The 20,244-nt window shown below is 43.3% G+C and overlaps 2 protein-coding genes across 6 annotated transcripts in view; both read left to right on the top strand.

Moving 5' to 3' along the window:
* mrpl39 (mitochondrial ribosomal protein L39) overlaps window positions 1-19,919 on the top strand; it is a 22,699-nt gene extending 2,780 nt beyond the window's left edge. The window contains exons 6-13 of the mRNA XM_034865023.1: window positions 701-813; window positions 1,598-1,663; window positions 1,813-1,966; window positions 2,401-2,448; window positions 4,116-4,196; window positions 4,596-4,600; window positions 11,387-11,395; window positions 19,681-19,919. Of these exons, the coding sequence (XP_034720914.1) occupies window positions 701-813; window positions 1,598-1,663; window positions 1,813-1,966; window positions 2,401-2,448; window positions 4,116-4,190 (456 nt within the window). The 3' untranslated portion in view covers window positions 4,191-4,196; window positions 4,596-4,600; window positions 11,387-11,395; window positions 19,681-19,919. The remainder of the gene's footprint in view (window positions 1-700; window positions 814-1,597; window positions 1,664-1,812; window positions 1,967-2,400; window positions 2,449-4,115; window positions 4,197-4,595; window positions 4,601-11,386; window positions 11,396-19,680) is intronic.
* On the top strand, window positions 6,973-19,919 carry jam2a (junctional adhesion molecule 2a). Of its 5 annotated transcripts, none has more exons than XM_034865024.1 (11): window positions 6,974-7,482; window positions 11,943-12,008; window positions 12,214-12,324; window positions 13,053-13,202; window positions 13,310-13,497; window positions 13,739-13,841; window positions 14,561-14,668; window positions 14,842-14,857; window positions 17,440-17,511; window positions 18,599-18,632; window positions 18,922-19,919. In XM_034865024.1, the coding sequence occupies exons 1-11, from the start codon at window positions 7,434-7,436 to the stop codon at window positions 18,958-18,960; spliced, it is 936 nt and encodes a 311-aa protein (XP_034720915.1). In that variant the 5' UTR covers window positions 6,974-7,433; the 3' UTR covers window positions 18,961-19,919. The 5 variants fall into 5 exon arrangements, with proteins under 5 accessions (XP_034720918.1, XP_034720915.1, XP_034720917.1 ...); XM_034865026.1 differs by having other exon boundaries at window positions 6,977-7,482; window positions 14,845-14,857; XM_034865027.1 differs by lacking the exon at window positions 18,599-18,632 and having other exon boundaries at window positions 6,973-7,482.
* Window positions 19,920-20,244: the final 325 nt, after the last annotated feature.

Raw genomic sequence — 20,244 nt, 5'->3', positions numbered from 1 at the left:
AATGTATTTTAAATGTTTTTCATCTACTTCTATAGAACACCTTTAACATACAAAAGTTCCCTTCCTGACAGAGTAACGTAATACTAAACTGAAAGCCATCATTTCTGCCGCGCCCGTAACCATCTCTATTACTACAGCAAGACGAGGATTTTAACCATTAGAGGTCAGCACAAACTGACCATTTTCAGCTGATGTTAAGTTTCCCTTGTAAGTGATATCCCACCCCAAATCCATCTTTTGAGTCTCAAATGTTCGTCAATTGTAGCTGGTTGGTTGATTGGTTGAAATGGATTCCGATCGTGACAATATTTGAACTGACAAAAAACATTGAGACAAAGAAACGTCTCAGATGATCATTTGGCCCAAAATGCTGTTCTTTTTTTAGAGTTGTGTCTTAAGCCATATTTTGGCAAAAATGAGAGTCTTAGTCTTCTTGGGTTGTTCAGTATCTCATATAAATGTTTGTCTTTACTTACACCTTTTGTTTGTGTGTGAGGAAACTAGAGTGTGACTTGTTATTATCACCTTTTGAAGAGAAGTGTCTATATGTTGCCAGCAGTTGCAAAGGAGGAATGGTTCAGAGCTTTCTTCCGTTGGGTTTGTCTTGGATTACAGAACTCTAATATCTCTCACTCTACCTGATCCTTTGTGAGTGGAAGTGAGTTGATTTGTAAACCAACACGGCTGTTTTTCCCTCCAGGAGTCGTTGCGCTCTCTGACCCGAGGGGCCCAGCAGCTGATCCACCAGGACCTGGCATGGGAGCCTCTGGAGGTGGTGCCCACTGTGGCGCTGGAGATCTTCTCACACAGCAGGTAGACAGATCCTTCCTCAGGCCGGTTCATACACACTCAGCTGTCTTTCCATTACTTTTGGGTTTAGGCTGAGGCTGTGGGGGGGCTGAAAAAACGCAGGGGCCTTAGGCAAGAAGTTTCAACTTTTCAGATTCAACTTTTGGAAAAAGGCAATCTGAAGTCACCCTGCGGTGGCCAATCATGTAACCAGGAATCGGATTTGGCAGTTTGTTTGTAGGCGGTGTGAGAGTCCCGTACAGTAAGCAGTTAACAACACTGACTCTATCGCTGCCACAAGAGAGTTTTAAAACCACATGCGGGTAAAAAACCAGACACAATCCCTTAACAGCCCAGGAGTTTGTGTAAAAGCTGACTGTGTCCTGCAAACAACAACAAAGCACCTCTCTTTTCTTTCTTTTTTCTTCTGAAATGAAGCTGCCTTCAAGTTCGGTCCTAAATGTCGAGATTTGACTGAAAGCAATTAAGTGAATATATCACATCTACTTCTGCTACATTGAGGTGTTAAAAACATAACAGGACAACACAAAAATGGGCCATTTACGTAATACTCTCATTCGGCTGATCACTTTATTTCCTTTCTTTCTTCTTTTTTTGCTTTCTTTAGCTTACTGATGCTCTTTCATAGCATCTTTTCACAGTTTTTGTTACTTTTTTCTTGCTTAATGTATCTGTTTTTCTTATGCCTCTTTTTCCTTGAGTCTCTTTGCTTCCTGTTCCTGTATTGTCCCTCCCAGTAAACTCCTAAACAGATGACTGTTGTTGCTTTTTTCTCCGTGTCTTCCAGGTGTAAACGGGAAGAGGTGGAACAAAAGGCAGCACAGAGTCCCAAAGGAACAGTGATGCTCCAAAGGTGACTTTTGCTCAACACATTTTGGTTTAAACCTTCATTTCCTGCCTACATGTTTCCAGTGTAGTGTCTGTTACATGGCACGTTAAGTATATCTACAGGAGGTTATATGTTTTGTACATCTCCTGCTTAAATCTCCCTTAATCGTTTAGATGTGGTGACCATGTGCTGCTGAGTGGGGGCCCCCTGGTGGCCAGGACAGGCCTGTGCTCCCAGTACGAGGTGACGGCCGTCCACAGCCTGGGACAGGGACCTTGGGGACTCCAGCGTCGAGCACAGGGCCTGTCCCTGCCTCTGCAGCTGCAGGTAGAGACGTGTGTGGAATATGGTGATGTAACAGCCCTTAAATACATCAAAGGCAAACCTCAGGTGTACCTTACCAGTAGATCTACAGTCATTTTCACCCACTTAAAAAATACTTTTCCATGGATTTCTAATACATGTTTTATTCGAAGTAGAAGATTTCTGTGACACAAATGTCAAATTTAAAGGTGAATATCGGTCTAAAAACTCCAATATGAGCACCTTTGCTTCAGACAATTACAGATTTAAATTACAGTCAATTTAGAAGTGATTCTTTAGCAGTCTGAAGCGGTTTCCCCCGAGATTGTTCATAAAACCGCTGTTGTCGTGGAACAGATTTCACATGACATGTGATGGTTCTCCTTTGTGCAGAGCAGTGAAAGTACTTCATGACCGTCTACATGTGCCTGCTAATCACGTTGTCTTCCTCTCTGCAGGCTCACCACACGGTCTGGAGGAAACTGAGGCAGCGGGCAGAAAAAATGGTAAGAATAGCCAATATCCAGGGTTCTTTCTTCTTTTTTTAACCTCACACAGCGTCCAAGAACAGTGACCTTAACGCTGAAACACTGAGGCCAACCCAGGGAAGGAGGGCTGTGTTCTGGTCTAGATGATGGATACTTGTCCAAATTACCGCTTGTTCTACATTTAGCGAGCTCGAGCCCTGGCTACAGCCATTGCTTTTAGATTTCACAAAGTAGCCAGAGGTTAGGATTTAACACAGCTATTTTTATTGCTTTTATATTTTGGCAAAAACAGAGCGTGAGTGTGGGCCGCAGTCTTCAGGAAAAGGCAGGATCTTATCTTCCTCATGAAGGACAAACTGCTGTGTTCTGAACTCAACATCAAAGACGCAGACACTAACTCAAGATCCAAGGAAGAAGTATTTTTAAATCCCTCCAGGTTCAAAGCTCTTATTCTAGATTTTTTGTATCACGACACTCGCCTTGATGCAGAGTTGAATCGGCTCTGTCTGAGCATTACCAAGTTAGTCTCTAAAGGACAAGCTTAAATTCTTCAAATTCAAACTAGGCTACGAGTTAATTTTGGATGAAGCCATCTAGGTGAAATATATTCTGCTGCAGCCTTTCTGGCGTTCTCTGTGCATCACTGATTGCGTGATGTAAAAAAATTGGACTTATTAATAGATCCACTTGATTTGGCAAGTGATGACATACTATGCTCTGTGGCCTACATTTTATTTTCCCATTGGGTTATTCAGGGAATTAAAATAGCATTTTATTAACGACAAAAGCATGGATATCAGAGTTGGACTGACATTAAAAGTGGAGGATAGTTGGATCACGACTTTCTGGAGTTTTTACCAGCACAGAATTAGCATGCAGACCTGCTGCAGGAGCTACTGGCCATCACTCTTATGGTTTTAGAAGACACTGATACATCGTACCTGATACACTGTTCTCTGTGTAAATGATAAGATAAGACTGCATTAATTTCACACTGGGACAATTCCTCATGTGTACAGAGAGCATGTGTGTGTATATGATATGTATAGACAGCATGTGGTAACAATATTACAGTTTGGCCTCGTTTTCTCTTCAGAATAAGTTTGGAAAAGAGAAATGTCAAAGAACTTGGAAATAGTTTAATATCAGAACAGCTGGTTTATATGAATATGTTGGCAAAAATGTACAAATGCTGTCACTCTTCCTGAGTAATCTCATCAGATCAGAGGTTGTGTGTTTCCCCAAAAAGGCTAGATCCAGGTGGACAAAATAACAGGAACCACTTACCATCCAGTGCAATCCTGTACAGTAGCCCTGCAGTGTTGTTATTCACTACATTATAAAGTTCAAAGGTTTGTTTTTAGGTTTAACGCCCTCTGTGCTAGTGTACAGAGAGCGGTTTCTAAAAGCAGGGAGGCGTGGGCGCCATCTTTTCTGAGCCGGCTGCAGGCAGTAGGGAAGCATGTCCCCCGTCTGCCTCCAGCTGGCGCTTAAAACGCGGCCGCCCACGCTCCAAACAGATGCCCCTCGCCACTCTAACATCTCTGCAGAAAGATGATTACAAATCGGATTTTTAGGCCATTTTGTACTTGACCAAAGAGAGTAAAGAGGTAAAAGAGTGGATGTAATACTTGTTAAAATAACTTTTAACATAACCATTTACATATGCGGCTTTATTTGCACAGGTGGAGGTGCCGAACACTGAAGAAGCCAATCAACTCTCTCCTCCTGACTCAGCGCCACCTCGGACCAGCCAGTAACAACCTCAACACACACGTACACACTTTCACATGGATCTGCTTGGATTATTTGTTCAATAAATGGGTCAAACACATGTAACAAATCAATCCCACTTATCTCATTCTTATGGAAATTTCCTGTGTCCCCGTTGGGCCGCGAGAACACAAGGTTTGGGTTGTGTGTCTCGAGAGAAAGATTTCAACATTCCCGAGGGGGAAGGTGCTTCAGTTTATAACAGTTCAGCTGATTGCGGGCGTGTAGGAGGGAGAAAAAAGAGCGCAAATGGAAATGCGTGTGTGTGCGCGCTTATGTGTGTGTCAGCAGTTTGCTTAACAACAACAGCGGAGTGTGTGCGTGTCTATTGGCTGAAGGTCAGTGCAGCTGTTGAGTCTATCACTCGTCAAACAGGTGGCTCTCAATTCTCACTGTGGTCGGAGTCAAGTGTGAGCAAGCCTGAGGATTAGGGCCGTCAGGCACTTTGTTTTCCTTTCTTTTCTTTTTGTTTTCTTCTTTCTTTCAGGATTCCGGGCGTTTTGACATTAGACACAAGGTTGTTGACGGGGCCTTCTCCCATCCAACAACCTCCCTGCCACTGGTGCCGTACCACTTTCCAGTAAAGCACCTCTTCATAGAAGCTTTAGGAGTTGGAACCAATGGGAAATTGTTCTTTACTAACACATTACTAGTTGGATATAAGCCATTAATAAGTAAAACTTTTGGATTCCAGGGCTTTCACTTTAAAAAAAAAGCCAAGAAGTCTGCTGTTAACATCGTCCTTATGCTGAAGGACGATGTGGGTCTTTATTTGGGTTAGTACTAACTGATAATGAAAATAACCTTGTGTTGAGACACAAAAGTCTGCTCCACAACAATAAAAAGAATAGCTGTTTGGATCAACATGGAGGATTGTGGACAGCGCTGATATCAGAACTGCGTGTGTATGTGAACTGGTGCATACAGGCAATCCATATTATTATTTATTATTACATGGCTTCTAGCTAGTAAAATGTTTATTAAAGAAATGATTCGACATTTTGGGAAATGCACTTACTTGCAGCAAGAAAGCAAATAAGCTCATTCCACCCAGACTACTTCTTTAACCTGTTTTTTATAAGGCATTAGTTACAGCTTATAAAAAGTTAAGAAGGATGCCTCATGAGAAAGTGGTACCCATAGTTTGTTATATCACGGTGCTGTTATCCTGACATTTGTGGTACAGACAGCTGGTAATGTTTAATGAACACAAATGACATACACATAATTGAGTAGTTCCCCCAGAGTGTCACCACCCCCCCCCCCTCCTCCCCCAGTTGTACTCTACAGATCCTTGTTTGACGTTCAAGCTTCTGCCACTGTGCGTGCCTTCTGACGAGCAAGAGAAGTTAAAGACTTCGGGAAGCATTAAAAGCCCTTTAATGTTCCGATTAGTCAAGGTGGGTTTCCTAACAGCGACATTCTTTTCCTGCGTATAGTCACAGTCAAACTATCACTCACCATCAGGCGGCGGCTGAAGATTGAGCACAGCCTCGGGCCAGAAAAGTTAGCCGCTGTGCAGCTGTTGCTCCCACTCAAGCATCCAACCACCGCCACCACCACCCCCACACCAACGCACTGACAATGTGTGAGACACACCCAAGGACATGTGCCTCGGACTTGGAGCGCAGTCACACCACCACCACCAATTGAGATGTTTGAATCGGTGCCCTAAATTCCCGGCTGCTGTAGGGCTTGAGAGATGTGTAAGATGCCTGCGACGCCGCTGCCCAAACGTAATTAAAATTGAATAGCTACTAAAACACTCCGGAATAACCCATTCCTAGAAATTAATTCATAATGTGTGTCTGGTCTCCATCAATGGTGTAGTCACCCCACAGGTTCCCTCAGCGGTAGGACTGACTGAAAGCAGTGGAAGTGTTTACCAAGTGTTGAGTCTTAGTGTTGTGTCCAGTGGTTATTCTTGACAATTGTTTAGTCACTAGTAATTCACTGGGTGAATTATTGATCCACAGGACTTAGCCTGTTTCCTTTTTTCTGCACTGAAGAACTGCAACAATACCAAGTAGTAAATATGACAAATACACGTGTCTTTGCAAAGTAAGTAGTTATAGTATTCTACATTTTCAGTTATCTAGAGATAAACGCTTTTCTGTTTTTGGCCTTGAAAGAGCGTCCAGTTTTACCTTCATCTCGCCAGCCTTTTTATTTTGAGCTGCACCTGTCAGATTTAGCTTTGAGCACATCAACATCTCAATCCATGGCTAAATTATTTTTGTCATCTTTTGTGTCTTCAAGATTGAAGTCGTTTGAATACTTATACCTGAATAATTGCAAATTTGATAGCGCATGATGTTGTAGGATAATTCCACTTCAATCTAACATTGAGAGGCCTGTTTAAGTACACATGGAGACCTAAAATACGTCAAACACTTCAATGTGAATGTAATATGAAAGCAGCCTGTTAGCAATCAATATAACACTCGCTCTAGTAGTTTTTATTAATGAGTTATAACAGATAAGCAAGTTAGTAAATGGTTTGTTAAGTAAGGCATGCGTTGTGCTTAAACAACTTAAAACTCGTATTATTTGGTTATATAAGGGACTTTCTTAGCAAACGTACAGAAATAAACTAATATATCTGCACCTGATCAGACCCTAAATCATTAGAAACAGGAAATCAGACCTTTAATATTACTGGACTATGACGTCCAGTAATATTAAAAGCAAACTTTAGGGTCAAAGTGGGTCCTTCTCGGGCAATGCGTGCCACACCTTGTTGCCATACCCAGTTGACTCCCGTTATGTGGCCATTTGGTCATGCAGTGCGCGTCTTGGACACGGCGCTGCGCTCTCGGCGCTCCGCCGCTCTGCTCCTCTGAAGGCACACCCCGCCCTCCCTCCATCCCTCCCTCCTTCTCCACCTCTACCAGTACACCACACACGAGGGGGAGAGAGGACGTTCATCCGCGTCTTTCATAGTAACCGGGACACGCCGTTCACTGCCAGACTTCTCAGCCAGGACACCGGAGTCTCTGACCGATCCTTCCCGGAGGTGTGTCCCGCTCCTCCGCTCCCCTGCCAGCAGCTCCGCGCCGTTCCGGTCCTGTTGGGTCCGATCGCTTCCCCCCTGGAGAACAGTTTATTCCCTGGAAGCTGGATGAATTATTGGAGAGTTGTGAACAAGTGCGAGAAGAAAGCTGAGGCTTGGGATCTGCCTCCTCGCTCCGTCCAGGGAAGACAAGACTCAGCCAGAGTTGTGGACGATAATGGAGGGGACGTCCCTGTATCTTCCTATTGTTATTTTACTGATGCAATGTAAGTAACAAATGGAAAGTAATTATTTAGGAGAACTAACTGTTTGTGTTTGTGTTTCCATACTTCTCCTTGTGAGGTAAAGCTTAGGAAATAGATGAGCAAAATGGACTTTTTATCAATAATCCTTTTTATTTTTTTATTTTAGCTCATCCCTGGGATCTACAATTTGCAAAAAAGGTTTATTTTAATTAAGTACTTTACCTCAACAATCTTAATTTTTTTTAACAAGTGACAAATTTTTGGAGAGATTTGAGGACACAGTCCAACAGTGGTTTTATTTTGGGGGGTTTTGAACAAAATATTAGAAAATGCGAATTTCCAGGGAAACTTTTAGTTGCAGATTTGAACATTTTAAAGTTATATACAATAATGTTTAAACAAACTTAATTTGGCCTTTTATTTTGTTGAGCGTTATTCCCCAGTTCAGTAAAAGCCCCTATGTGAGAGTGGGCTGTGCAGCCAGACTGGCTTCCTACAAGTTGGCCCTAAAATTGGGTTGGCGGGTGCCACAAAAGCGGGCGGGCGACATGGTGGTAGCAGGAGGGCACCCGTCTTGGCAGAAGAGGGGACAGAGCCGTGCATGAGGTCAGCAATTGGAGTACCACCAGAAACTTCAAACTGTTTTTCTTATGATAAGGTGTTTTCATAGCAGGGACTTCACAATGAGACCAAAGGTTGGAACCAAATAAGAAAATAGAAGTGCAGATGAAGATTAAAAACCTGTTTCTTTAAGTTGCAAAAAGGCCCCTTACTTTCCATGATGGACAAGAGAAAGCAGTCTAAGTGCCTTTAGGACTCCAGGGGAGCAGCAGCAGTGTGAGATGGATATGATAAGACAGTTAGCGTGAGTGATGCAGATTTTACTCTGTGTTATCCAAATTTTGCCACCTGTCAGGCCACGGGTTCACAGAGGTGTATGTGTGTGACCAGTCCTCTATGGACAGCCTGACAGAAATCACTCATCTTCTGGCACCACAGATAGATGTCGACAGGTCAACAGAGCAGCTTCAAATCGGCCTCAGCTCTAATGAACGCCCGTGGAGTGTATTTTTTAAAAAGAAACAAAAAAACAAGAGGAAATGTTTTGGGTGGGTCTCTATGGAAAGAGACCTAACATCCCCCATCTCAACCTCACACACACACACACACACACACACACACACACACACACACACACACACACACACTGTGCCTGCCTGAGACAGCTGTTGCTCACAGGGTTACAGTCATACAGAGAGGCTTTGTTCAAATGGATAACACACATGCACACATGCACGCACGCGCACGCACGCACAGTCCTCCCTGTTTTTTTCTGTTCCCCCACACCCTTGAAACGTGTGTGCTATTCACTTTATCTACATCACACAGCCGGACAGGATATGTCTGATGGGCCCTTTCCCTTCCTCTTTCGTTTGTCCTGTTAATTTGAATAAGTGCCTTAATTATTACTGCGCCATGCTTGTTGACCCGGGCCCAGCCCTGGAAACACCCACCCTGGTCTCTGTAACACTCTGTACGGACCACGTAATGAGAGTAAAGCTGCGTGCCAAGAAGCGAGCGTGCCATCTTTCTATTTTTGCTCAGGCCGTCCCACTGTGAGTTTGAGCTGTCGCAGTGTTTGGTTGATGTTGATGCGTGTGTGTGTGTGTGTGTGTGTGTGTAAGCTTGTCTGTGTTAAAGCCTTTGTCTCATTGTTTCTTTGCTTCAGTGCCCAGACCCTTCGCTGAAGCATTTTAATTACCTTACTGGCCATATCTGATGCCATATTGGAGGCATATATATGCTGTGGAGGACATGAAGGAGAACCCTCCCAAAAAACAGCCATTATACATTAATTATAGTCATTTGTGTAGTCAAACTAACACAATATAGAATTTTATTAGGCTAGCAATTTCCATAGCTACTCAGGTGGTCGAAGATGCTCGGCTCAACAGCGGCCCAAGTCCTGCATGCTTGGACTCGCTCGTGCTCACTCGCGGCAGAATCTTGGGCAAAATCCAGGTGCCAACCCTGGCCCAGTCGGTGCTACTATCTGGAGCTGATTCTCAGTCCAAATCAGTCCACATTAAAATTGCCTGACCAAGGATCAGTCCTCAAAGTGAAGTGTGCAGATGTTGACCCACGATCCGCCTGACTCGGCTGGCTACAGAGCATCCATCAACTAAAAGAGTTCTCATCATAGCAAATCTTTGTTTTGCAAACTACTGAGACATTTTTTGTTGATATACGTGTCAATTTTGCCACTGGTCAAAAGTACTCGGCTCAACTGGAAAGTCTGGCGTTAATCTTGAGCTAATTTCAGGTGCCAATGGTGGTTCAGATCTGTCTGCTAACTGGCTGGCTGGACTCTAATACTAAATCTGGTATATGGAAAATGGAATTTTGGTTGCCTCACGCATGCTAAAAGCAGTTTATGCATTGTTTAAATTCCTGTATTTATTGTGCAATACAGCCAAAAAAACTCTGTTCTACACTTGTGCAACGGAAGCTGCACCGTGTTAACGTTACCCACCATGCAGTGGTGAAATGAGCTGAACAGGCCATGTGTTCATTGTCTGCCTCGACGCCTTTGTAGTTAATTGAGGCCATTGAAGCTGACAGTGTTCACAGTAGTAGAGCACAGTGGACCACGACACAGGCAGCGGGACCTCACATGCTGAGCCTCCTTTGCTCATTTCTTCGTGTGTGTGTGTCAGTCAGTGCAGCGGTAAAGTTGTTGTCAGCCCAGCTACATTTCTTTTTTTCTCAAAGAGACACCCTTCAAGGTGGCGGCAGGCCTGGTGTCACTATGTGACAAGAGCTTCTCCCGTTCCCAGTCCTACTGTCTGAGAGGATCTCCCTCACCTTCAATCCCTCTCTCTCTCTCTCTCTCTCTTTTATTCATGCTACTGCAGATCTCTGCCCCCCTCCACCAACCTCCACCTGCCTCCCTCTCCTCCACTCCACTTCATTTGTATTCTATTCTTAGGGCCGCTCATGTCTCCTTTGTCGTCCCTCCTCGTCCCTTTTTAATCTCATTGTATCTCCCCCCCCCCCTTCGTTTTGTTCGTCATTTAGTGAGACAATGCTCCTCGGAGGGTGTCGAGGTACACGAGCCAAGGCTACGGCGATAATCCTGTTACACTGCCGCAAGTCAACACATGGCAAAGCGAAGGAAAGAGGGACATCCTCTGTGTGCAGTTTTAGTTCCCTTAGCACAAGGTTTTCACCAAGTGAGGCTGGTGTGTGAATTGAACCAACTTTAGGAAATGCTTTAAAAAAAAAAGAAGAAAAAAGTTATGCGTTATGCTGTATTTGGCAGATGACATTGTTGCTATTATTCAATAGGCTGTTAAAGCTAATTTAAAAATAGCTGTTTTTGTGGAAATAAGAGCGAGGGAGACCTTCGGGTCTAAGCTACAGTTTGAATAGTCATCCAACATGGCCGCCTTCCTGTTCTTTTCCACACTTCCTGCCCTTTGTCTCAGCTCGCTGCCTCACCTCTCCCTTCACAGGAGAACTTCTGTAAATTTGAAAATCACTAACAATGGGGCCCACACAGGAAGTCCCTGACAAACAGGAAACTGGTCAGATTAATTTCAGCCTGCGTTTACCATTGTGAGCTTTTAATCTGCCGTTTTCAGAAACTATGACCGGAAATGAGTGAGGAATATGTGAAGGGGACATCTTCATCATGCCGAATTAAAAGTTTGTCACGCATTTTTTTATAGCTCTTAATGTTCTGAGTAAGTACCCCCTGAGACCCATTCAACATTTATTAGGAAATTTCAAAAATGCATGTGCATCTAAAAATCTGTTTTTCACTCTACTTAAGTTGCCGACTTTTGGGAGATGTTAAAGGCTTCCAAGAGTGTTTTTTACAGTTCTTGCCGTGTGCATGTTTGTAACCTGTTATCCCCAGAAGTAACCTTCACCCCATTGAACCCAAGTCAAAGAACAGGGCAACCAGAAAATAATCCGCCCCATAAACCAATCAGCACACAGGAAGGGAAGCTCGGGCTTCCTCTTCCTGTTTGGAGGCTGGACATCAGTAGCGCAGACAGCAGGGAAAGGAAACCCGGGCAGTGTGCGGTCTGCCTCTCTGCTAATGCCCCATACATCAGGTTAATCTGACCAAGCCTCTGGAGAGATGCTTGGTGACCGTGTCCTACCCCGCGTTTAAATTAACATATGGCGGGCTGCTCCTTAACCCTGCTGGATTAAAGCCGAGGAGGGAGTAATCCTGCCCTTGCCTGAGATCTCCTGGAGAATGACGCCGGCTGGGTTTGCCTCAGACAGTCGCCCAAAGACGGCCATTAAGCATTCTCCTCTTGCAGTTGGCGGGCAATGTGAAGCACTTTACCCAATTCACCTTGCCCCCTAATGGATGACAAGCAATATTGTGTTCTGAACTGCTCTCACCCCTGTTTTTTTTTTTTATCTTCCACTCTCCCTCCCCTCTTCTTCTCCACCACTACCAGGTTCCCCCTCCGTTCCTGTTACCGTGGCGACCAAGAGCCACAAGGTGGAGGTGCGCGAGTTCTCAGGTGAGGTAGAAAAAGCAGCCCTGGGCCGCCTCATCTCTCTGTCACAGAGTCTTTTTCTTTCTTTTTTTTGAAATCTCAAAAGTTCTATCTGATTCTCTCTGACAGAATAAACCATAAGGCTATAAATAGACCAAGCAGTTAAAAATGCAAATGATTGAAGTCTTTGCTATTCTGCCATAAATATCTCATTGGCTCCCTTTTTCAGATGCGGTGCTGTCCTGTACGTTCCGCACAGAGAAAGACCAGAACCCGCGCATCGAGTGGAAGAAGAAGGGGAAAGATATTTCCTTTGTGTACTTTGATGGACAATTCAAAGGTAAAAAAAAAAAGCAGTCAAACAAGCCATTTGCAGTACCAGCCTTGGAGGGTTTGCCACAAGCCAGTGCATGAGATAGGAATAATGGATAAACTACAGGAGATAGTTTAGCACAGTCCATGTGTCAATGGTGTTGAGGCCTATAATCTTAACCTGTCTATCCAACCGATATCCTTGATCACTCTCCTTTGTGGTTTAGGATGTGGATTTAATAGGTGGAATAAATAATAAATTATACAGTAGCTTTCACCCAGTCAGTCTCTTTTAAAGACACTTAGCCTGACAATTTTCTCAAACATGTCAAGCCTCTTCTCCATTGTCAGCTCTATTTCTCAGCTAAGGATGGCTTAAAAGGTGGCATGAATGAAGAGTCACTGCTTTCACAATGTCAACAACCATTTTGTAAATTCATGAATAGTCATTCTACTGCCTTCCCCTCCCTACTCTTCCACCCAGTGGCTGGGTTATCCGATTAAGGGTCCCTGGGGCAACACATTTGCTGTTACAGTACATGCCTGCTGATACATACAGTTAACTATAGTGCAAACTGGGGCTTAAAGGGCTCCTGGAGGCCTGGGGCTCATTCAATTGATTTTTTTAGACAGTTTAACAATAATAATATATCATGAAGGCTGTTGCTATATTATGATCTTAATGTGATGTCTCATATTTAGGTGGCATTAATGTAATATAGTGATATAAACAGAGCCTCCTGTCCTTTCTTTCAGCTCCTTTTGAGGGCCGGGCGACCATTGAAGGGGCCACGGTGACGCTGCAAAGGGTGACTCTGGAAGACGCTGGGGATTACCGCTGTGAGATCAGTGCTCCACTTGACTCCGTCACCCTGGGCGAGACCAACATCACACTCAAAGTCCTGGGTAAGAGAGACATTGATTCGAAAAAGTGAAAGCTTAAATGTTTGGGAGATTTGTTTTTACAGGTTTTGCTCATGTTTCTGTAACACTTACCTCGCCCTGTACTCTAGTGCCCCCACACATCCCGTCCTGCGAAATCCCCAGTGCGGCAGTGACGGGCTCCGTGGTGCAGCTGCGCTGTAGGGACCAGCAGAGCATCCCGCCTGCTACATACTCCTGGTTCAAGGACAGCAAGCCAATCGGCCAGCCACGCCACGGCAACGCCACCTATCTAATCAACTCACACACAGGCGTACTGGTGAGTCTGATAAGGGAAACAAGGACAAATGGACTGTGTATTGGGAGATAGCTTACACTGTCTCCTTGCAGTATCAGGACTTAGAAGCGAGGAAGTCATGCTGTTGTACTTTTTAGAAAATTTGTTGCTAGTAGTGTTTGTTGCTCAAGGGCACTCCAGCAGAACAGATGCTCAAATAAAAAAATGAACAGCCAAAGCTATCCTCAAAAACGTCTTCTTCTTCCTTTTGTCTTTTCTACAGGAGTTTAGAGCTGTAGCCAAAAACGACACCGGTCGATACAGCTGCCAGGCTGCGAACGGAGTGGGTTCACCCAAGATGTGCAAGGGCAAGCACATGACGATAGGTGTGCGCGCGTGTGTGTGCGCGCGTGTGTGTGCGTGTGTGTGCGTGTTTCTTCCTGCCTCTTCCCCACACCTTTCAGCGCTGAAGAAAATCAGGAATGCAGTGGAGAGGAAAAAGCTACAGAACTTCATTTGACCCTGCTTCTAAAATCTAAAACACCTTTACGATGCAACTTAAAGGCCCCATATTATAAAAAGTGAAATGCAATGTCAGTTGATATTATTTAATCATTTCTGCATATTTAGACGGACAGTATAAGAAAAAAAAAGTGTTTTGTGAACATCAAAGCATGTTCTAGCGGAAACCTAAAATGCAAGTATGAACCCAGAAATGATAATATGCAAACTTAAAAATTTGGAAGGCTACTGCATCAATTCTTTACAAACATAACATGGTCTAAAAATGATGGCGTTTTCTCTGGCAAGGTCTCCAGCTCGCTAATACATTATATAATGTACTGTAGTAATGTACTGCAATCTAGGTTAATGCAGATGACCATTTAACGCACTTAATAAATTATAGGAAATCTATCGGAGGACAGGAAACGGCATTAGGCGGAGTTGCACTAACATACGGCCTCACTGTTTCTAATTGTACGCTAACCACTGGTCCGCTGCATCTTTTGTGACTGCGTCAATAAAATACAATGCGAGTTTTTCTCCCGTTATGTACCGCTGCTGAGAGAAACCGCCCATGACTCTGTTCCCCTCTCACCTCTAGAGGACGTCAACGTGCCGGCCGTGGTGGCAGCGGTGGTGGTGGTCTGCCTGGTCATCGTGGTCTGTGGATGTGGGGGATTCCTCTTGCACCGCAACGGCTTCTTCAGCCGTGAGTTTGTCCCCTTTAGTTCCCTCATTTTTTTCTGCTGTTTTTTTTTTCTTTTTAGTTGAACAGCCAATGTGTCCGCCTGCATCACCAGTGCTTCAATTAATATTTTCTCTATAAAAGAACTCCTGACATTGCCTCTGTTTTCTCCCACATGCTCCTGTCTCGTCCATCAGCAGGACACAGAGGAAGGTAAGAGCTCTGGGATTGCATTAACATTGATGTGGACAAACACAGGCTAACACCCCCCACACTTTAGATTAATGGAGGAGGGGGGTTGTTTTTGCACTAAGGCTGCATGTCTGTGTGCTGAGTCAGGACTGTAGAGAGGGACAGCTGTGTGTGTGTGTGTGGGTGTGGGTGTGGGGGAGAGAGAGAGTGTGTTTGAGTCACAGCCGTGCCTGTGTGTCTACTCATCCAGTGATTGGCGCCAACAGATGTAAAAACCTTGGGAAAAGGTTGTTGTTGTTTTTGTCATAATGACTGCCACTCGCAGGCAGACACACAGCTGTTGGAGTCACGTCAAAGGGGAGCAAGACAGATGATCTCAAAATGCAGACATTTAAAGGGGGAGAAATAACCAGCGCAACATAAGTATGTAATAATTACTGGCTGTTAATCAGCAAGGAGGAAATTATTGTCAGTGGAAGGAATTGCAAGCAATTAAACTGATTGGACGGTTAATTTGAAAATGGATTATTTTGATATTGCAGAGATTGAAGACTGAGACTGTGGCGTGACAGAGGACTGTTAGAGCAGTTCCACACAGGAGTGGGCGAGAGGACGTTTTGATGCTTGACTGGTCGTTAGGCCACAAACCACAGAGACATAAATGCGTGTCCTCATGTGACTGGCCTAATTCGCTTGACTTTATGTTATTTGATTACTGGCTTGTTACTGCGCAGCGTTTGATGGAGCGTCGTGGTGGAGCTCATGCGAAAGCTCTTTGTCTACGTTAAAGTCTGATGCTTATCCCACTGAGCTAACTGGAGCTGTCAGTGTCAACTTCCTATTTATAGAACAGGCTTCTTCCCAAAGACTCAAAGACAATGTGACATGATATCTGATGCACCAAAAGTAGGCACAAGTTAACAGATCTAGGATTTAGCTCTGCCTTTTAGGGAAAAATGGCCAAGGGGACCTCGTTAGAGACATGGATGTGACATCATGTGACCAGGGTCCAATTTTAAGGTGTCCTAACAGCCTATGGTTGTTGTAAAAAAAAAAAGGAAAATTTGGGCTGACACAAATGAAGTCTTGTTTGTGGCAAAGTGTCCCTGTAAAATACACATCGCTGCAAATGTACTCTGATGGTTACATAACATATAGATAGACGGATAGGTAGATGTTTATTGATCCCAAGAAAAATGGGAAATTCCTGTGTTACAGCAGCAAAATCAGTCACAAAGCACAAAATATAAATATAAATGAAATACTAGGAAAAATATACATACATACAATATACATGAAATAATACGAATAAAGTAAAAAGACAAATATATTTGAATACGTACAGGATGGGGGAACAAAAATGTGCGACAGCTTATAATTATGATATATCTCTCAGCTAGTGTTTAAAGTGGAATATTTGAAGAAACCTCTTTTCTACAAATTATTTTATTCACAAGAACATATTGTAGTAGTAAAGAAATGGGAGAAAATCTTCGCAGTAAGTGTACATTGAAATACTGTGTAATTAGGAGTGAACCTTTGAGTTATTTAACACTACAATACATGTGTATGCATTTTAAAGGAGACTTCCACTGCTGCGCCACGCACCTGAAAGAGAGGCGGTAGAAAAGAGTTGCCCAGAGTTTAGACCCCGTATATTAGGGTGTTGGACTGCTGCATGTGATTGGCTCACCACTTGACCCGCTCCCTCCAGCGTTGCCTTCAGCGCTGCTGCATCAGGACCGGCTGCATGTCAGAACACGTTTGTTGCCGTAACCCCAGTTCTGTAAACTCGTGCAAAGGATTTCCTCAGTGGTGGAAGTACATTTACTCAAGTACTGTACTTAAGAACACATGTTTTTGTTTTATTTTTGTATTAATGACATAGAAAAGACAGGACCATACAAAATAAGACAACCACAAGCTGGGAATAACAATATGAGAAAAAAAAAATACAGAACGCTCGGTTCCATTAATGTGACAGGCCCATCATGCAGTATGAAGTACGCTACAATGGGAACTGAATAAAGAAAGCAGAATTCAATAATAGTTTTTTTATAAAGACGCATTCATAAGTATAGCAGACATGTTGACATCAATATAGTCAAGAAATTGTTCCCATATTCTTTCAAAGGGAACAGTTCTGTTGTGCTGAAGACAGGTGAGAAAATCCAGAGGTGTGTATTCCATCATTGTCCTATAAGAATACATTTTGAAGTACTTGTACTGTAGCCGAGTCTTTTCTTTTCATGCCACTTACTGCTTCTACTCCACTACATTTCAGAGAGAAATATCATACTTTTTACTCCACTACATTCATTTTGACAGCTTTAGTTACTTCACAAATTAAGAGTTTTGCACACAAAACACAAGCAGTTTGTATAATATGTTGATTTAATATAAACTATATATATACATACTGTATATATGTGTGTGTTAATATTATTTCTTACACAACTAGGGTTACGACGGCACCTTATGCATCTGAATTCATACTAATAAACCCCCCACCCACTCGCCCATTAAAGCATGGTGTGCAGTGCGACTCCAAAATGCCCCCCTCTTGTTAACCCTTTTTAAAGCCGTCATGCTGGCCCCTGCAGGTCCTTTTGGATCTCCCAGTGTCATGGTGCAGCCCACATCAGCAGCCAAACCCTGCACAGAACTGAGGACACGTGAGTGGGACTGCTAGACAGACAGATATGGAAGAAATGGAGAGCCGGTATTTAATGTGACTCTAATACAACACTAAAGAACCAATTGGGGAAATGAACCAGAAAGAATACTTTGATATATTGGGAAATATCCTTATCAAAGGTTACTTTTTTCAGTCAGTTATCTTGATATACATATATTTAAAGTGCAGTGACTTCTTGGAGTCTCTGCTGGTTGCCGGACCGGACAGTAACCCAACCCTTTTTATCAAATTTCTTTAAATATTCAGCAGTTACGTTTTCACACTTAGCTTTTCAACTCTGCATAAGATTCATATTATTTGGGCCGCTTCCTGCTTCCATAAACAGACCAGCTAAGAACCGGTGACAGTAGATGGATACATACATTCTGTGGACATTTGCATCACTTATATCACTATTAGGTACATCTAGTTAACATGAACGTGGTCTTTTACAACAGTCCTGCAGTAAATCTAAATGAAGGTTATGATGTTGAGATTTTGTTAAATGTGTTTTAGAAAGTAGCTGATTCAACATTTAGAGGCTGCAGTTTGGGATGATGTTGAACTGTATGCTGACAGGTGTTTCTATTATTTTGGCCACCTCATTTCTACCAGTAAAGGTATGCTAAATAACACAAAGACCTCTCCGTGTAATGCCAAACATTTCAACAGCACCAGAAACCGCATCCTCCAAAATGAGATAAATCAACACCTCTTTTCAGTTTCACCTTCATCAAAGTCTGATTTATTACACGACTGTTGTATTAGACTGCATTAGATTTTGCAAGGTGTACCAAATAATAAACTGGCGACTGGGTGCATATCGACAGCCGATCAAATACCTTGTCCCAAACACTGAAGCACACTTTCCTTCCACAGTCCCCGCCTCAGTTTGATATAATCGGGTTTAGCCGCGGAGAGTCAGACTTTCCTTTTTACCCAGTGGGAGGTTTGCCATGTATGATGTGCATTATTTATGCAGAGCAAGATATGACTCAGGATACAGCTGTCTGCCTCGGCTCTCCTCTCTTCTTTATGACTGTGTCAAACTGTCCACTGTGCTTACCAATGTCTTTGTCTTTCAGATCCAATGTCAACTACATCCCTCCGCCCCAAGAAGTAAGTGTTTTTTTGTCTTCTCTCTTGTCCTCTTCCTCCTTAACCCCCCCCCCCCCATGTTAAGCTCTGAGTGGACAGCATGAGCAGAGCGCTGACTTAAGCACGAGCTGTTCATTTTTACCTAATGAATGTTGCTGTGTTTTTGATTGAAATCCCACCACCGTCGCCCCGAGAGCCATAATTCTGAAACGATCACAAAAAACAAAGCCATTCTAATGCTTCTTGTCTTTTTGTGTGTGTGTGTGTGCGCGTGTGTGTGTGTGTGTGTGTGTGTGTGTGTCTCCCTCAGCCCCAGGATTTCAAACACACGCAGTCATTCATGCTCTAAGAAGCTGGCCTTCCTTTGAGAACACGTCACCCTCGTGATATGGTGCCAAACACTGGATTATCTGGTTAACTCGACCCCTGGACTCTGAATGAGCTCTCAATCTTCTAGTTCATGCTAATTTCAATCCTTCCTGTACCACTCCTTTTGATTGACAAGACAAATGTACAAGGCTTCTTACACTCTTGCTTTGCCCTGTGTGGGTCGCTCCAGTCAGTGATGGTCTTATGGATAAGGAACAGTTGTATGACGTTCTGCTCCCCCCTGGTGGTCATATGTTGAAGTTCCAATCGATCCTTTCTGAATGATCCAGGGATGACTTGATCTTTTTACGTACACACTTTGTTTCTTCCCCCAGCGAATGGCCAATGTTTTCAACCTCCTTTTATTTTATACCAAAGACTGACCGTGTAATTACATTTACTTTAAAAGTGGGGAATTCTTCTAAAAGCCATAGAGAAAGCATTACTTCCAATCTACTCAAACAGAAATGTGGTTTACCTCAGCATCTGCCAATGTTTTGTCTTCTGTAACACTGGGGTTCCCAGGGGCCACAGCGCCACACAAGATCCTCATGATGTTAGTAACCAGTCCAGGAGAACAGGAAGCCACTCCGGCCAGTTATATTGAGACCAACCCCATTCCATCCTGATGTGCCTGCATGGTCTTTATATATCTACATACATATATAAATATAGTATGTATATTCTCTCTCACACAAACACACACACACGCACACATATACCTTGTGCCTTTTTAATTTGTCTGTCATATCTATCTATGATCACACTTTTTTCGTAAAGAACTTGCCTTACTTTTTTCTGTCGTTACATTTTGTGCCACTGTTTATCAATGTTTTATCAAAAAATGGAGTGTCTGTTTTTAGACAGTGTGTGTATGGATTGTTCAGAGTTTTATTTGAATGGTGTATCCGTAATAAAAGGGTTTTCTATTCAAAACCATACTTGCCATTATTTTTTGCATCTTTAATGCTTATATAACCTCAACCCTGTTATGCGCAATTAAGTTCTAGACGTCACATCAGTAGGCCACACCTCTCTGTGTTCGCTTCCAATACACACACACTGACTACAAGGCCCTGCTGCTTGGATCGGGTTAGGGTTATCTATTGGCTGAGCAAGCTATCTGTCTCCTGACCTGAACTTCATGCGATTGGTCGACGTAACCATCAGTCAAGACAATCGGCAACCAAGATGGCGGCAGCTAAGGGTAAAAAGATAGCTTTTCATACAGAAAGATAACTCTGTGACCGTTTATCTTTATGAA

Source organism: Etheostoma cragini, chromosome 24 (genome assembly GCF_013103735.1).
Source record: "Etheostoma cragini isolate CJK2018 chromosome 24, CSU_Ecrag_1.0, whole genome shotgun sequence".
Classification (NCBI taxonomy): Eukaryota; Metazoa; Chordata; class Actinopteri; order Perciformes; family Percidae; genus Etheostoma; species Etheostoma cragini.
Note: the sequence above shows the minus strand (reverse complement) of the source record. Positions and strands in the feature narration are given on the sequence as shown.